General features: G+C 36.6%; 1 protein-coding gene across 1 annotated transcript in view; it reads left to right on the plus strand.

Moving 5' to 3' along the window:
* Nucleotides 1-392, plus strand: part of LOC119580927 (AP-4 complex subunit epsilon-1-like) — a 16,885-nt gene extending 16,493 nt beyond the window's left edge. The window contains exon 3 of the mRNA XM_037929170.1: nucleotides 1-392. This exon is cut by the window's left edge and continues 7 nt beyond it. Within this exon, the coding sequence (XP_037785098.1) occupies nucleotides 1-288 (288 nt within the window). The 3' untranslated portion in view covers nucleotides 289-392.
* The last annotated feature ends 2,108 nt before the right edge of the window (nucleotides 393-2,500 follow it).

Raw genomic sequence — 2,500 nt, forward strand, 5'->3', positions numbered from 1 at the left:
CTTGCCTGTGGTAAACGGGTGTGGAGTAACGAAGGTCGAATTCAAAAGTCAGAGGGGGAAGCATCTGTGGGACCCCCCGCTGATTTTTCCTTGAAGTCAGTTGGCCAGAACGGTAATCATTTCCCACTGAATGATGATGATGAAAATGATGATATAACAGAAGGAAGTGTTGAACTTGCAGATGAAGCACAAGAGGACAAGCAAAAAGATCTAGATACCTTATCTGTACAGAGGTCACAGTTGACTCAAGCATTACTAGCTGGTCTTGGTATGACAAAATCAAAGTAAATAATACCACTAGTTTTATATGGAAGTTACAATGCCTTAATGGTGTCCTACATTGAGTGTTGTATTGCATTTTTTTTCTGTATGTCACCTCCTTTGATATTTTAGAACTTGGATTTTTTTTACCCGTTAATGGTGGGAGCATGGACTGACCACTAAAAATTGTTGTATTTTTCACATTATTGTGCAAATGTATAGTCATCAAGGAGTCAATTCCTATAGTCCTTCCTGTGCCCACCTATTTACCTTACTACTTGAATTTTCGCTGAGAACATTTTTTATCATCGTTGTTTTTATTATTATGGTGATGGCGGTGGTAATTACGGTGATGATGATGATGATAACTACTACTACTACTATTACTACATCATCATTATCATTATTATTATTGTTCTCATTATTATTATTGTTATTATTATTATTATCATTATCGTAATCGTAATGGTATATCATCATCATCGTCATCATTATCATTATCATCATTATCATTATCATCATGATCATTATCATCATGATCATTCTTGTCATGATCGTTCATATCATGATCATTCTTGTCATGATCATTCTTGTCATGATCATTCTTGTCATGATCATTCTTGTCATGATCATTCTTGTCATGATCATTCTTGTCATGATCATTCTTGTCATGATCATTCTTGTCATGATCATTCTTATCATGATCATTTGTCATGATCATCTTGTCATGATCATTCTGTCAGATCTCTATATGATCATTCTTGTCATGATCATTCTTGTCATGATCATTCTTGTCATGATCATTCTTGTCATGATCATTCTTGTCATGATCATTCTTGTCATGATCATTCTTGTCATGATCATTCTTGTCATGATATGATCATTCTTGTCATGATCATTCTTGTCATGATCATTCTTGTCATGATCGTTCCTTTCATGATCATTCTTGTCATGATCATTCTTGTCATGATCGTTCCTATCATGATCATTCTTGTCATGATCGTTCCTATCATGAAAATTCTTGTCATGATCGTTCCTATCATGATCATTCTTGTCATGATCATTCTTGTCATGATCGTTCCTATCATGATCATTCTTGTCATGATCGTTCTTATCGTGATCGTTTTTATCATGATCGTTCTTATCATATATCTTATCATATATCCATAGTGTTTTTGTTTTCTTTTTATTCCCCCCTGGAAGGTAGATCAGGAAAAGAATAAAGGTGTCACACAGTTTATTTTTCATTACTCATACGGTGCTTTGCACTTTAAAAATAAAATAAAATAAATCTGTATCGGCCCGAATATGGGGTCTGGCATCTCTCTCTCTCTCTCTCTCTCTCTCTCTGTTTGGTATTATATATTTCTAGTAAAATTGATTAAAAACGAATATTTGACGACACAGTTCAAGCGAAAATAAACAGACCCACGATAGAGTATGAGAGAGAGAGAGAGACAATACTCGACAAAATAATGGTCCGCCTAGCACAAAGCGGACTACTATTTTGTCGGATTTTGACTCAACAATATTTGAAGGAATCGTGTCAGTGCATTAGTCCATGGGTATATAAGAAAGTTTGGGGACATAACTGAGGGCCAGAGGATCCTTTAATTTCCTGTTGAAAGTAATGAGGTTGGAGATGATTATAATAATTTGTGGTAGGTCGTTCCAGATCTCGGATCCTCGAATTTGCATTTGCCTTGACCCTGCTTCCGTGTATGACCTTTTGACCTGCAGAGTTAATCTGTCTGGATTGCTTGTCGGTTTTGTTACCAGTTTGCACAGCATTAACCAATGAGGATAGTCACCCTGTATGAATTTATAGTGATTATACATGTCATATGGGCGTTTTTGATTTGTTTACATGGGTGGTTATGTGGTGATGTTTATTCTTATTGGCTATTGACACTATTGCAGCAAAGTATTGTAGTTTTTATGCCTTTTGTAATTGAGTTTTATTGGTTGAGCCCCATATATTGAAACAGTAGTTTATAATGCCGAGTGCAAGGGTTTGTACAACAGCACTTCTTGTATCAGTGGGGATTTTATTTTTATGTGATTTAGATAAATCCGTGTGCCCATTAGTTTTATTCATTTATTTATGCCGGGTAGCAGAAATCCCTGAGCGTGATAAAACTGGTGACTTCTTGTAACGGCCAGACACTAGGCGCGGGAGGCTGCTACATCAGCCGAACGTCCCGCTCCACGTGCTCTAGCGCGTCGCTGCACGTACAGG

This window comes from Penaeus monodon, chromosome 14, assembly GCF_015228065.2.
Source record: "Penaeus monodon isolate SGIC_2016 chromosome 14, NSTDA_Pmon_1, whole genome shotgun sequence".
Classification (NCBI taxonomy): domain Eukaryota; kingdom Metazoa; phylum Arthropoda; class Malacostraca; order Decapoda; family Penaeidae; genus Penaeus; species Penaeus monodon.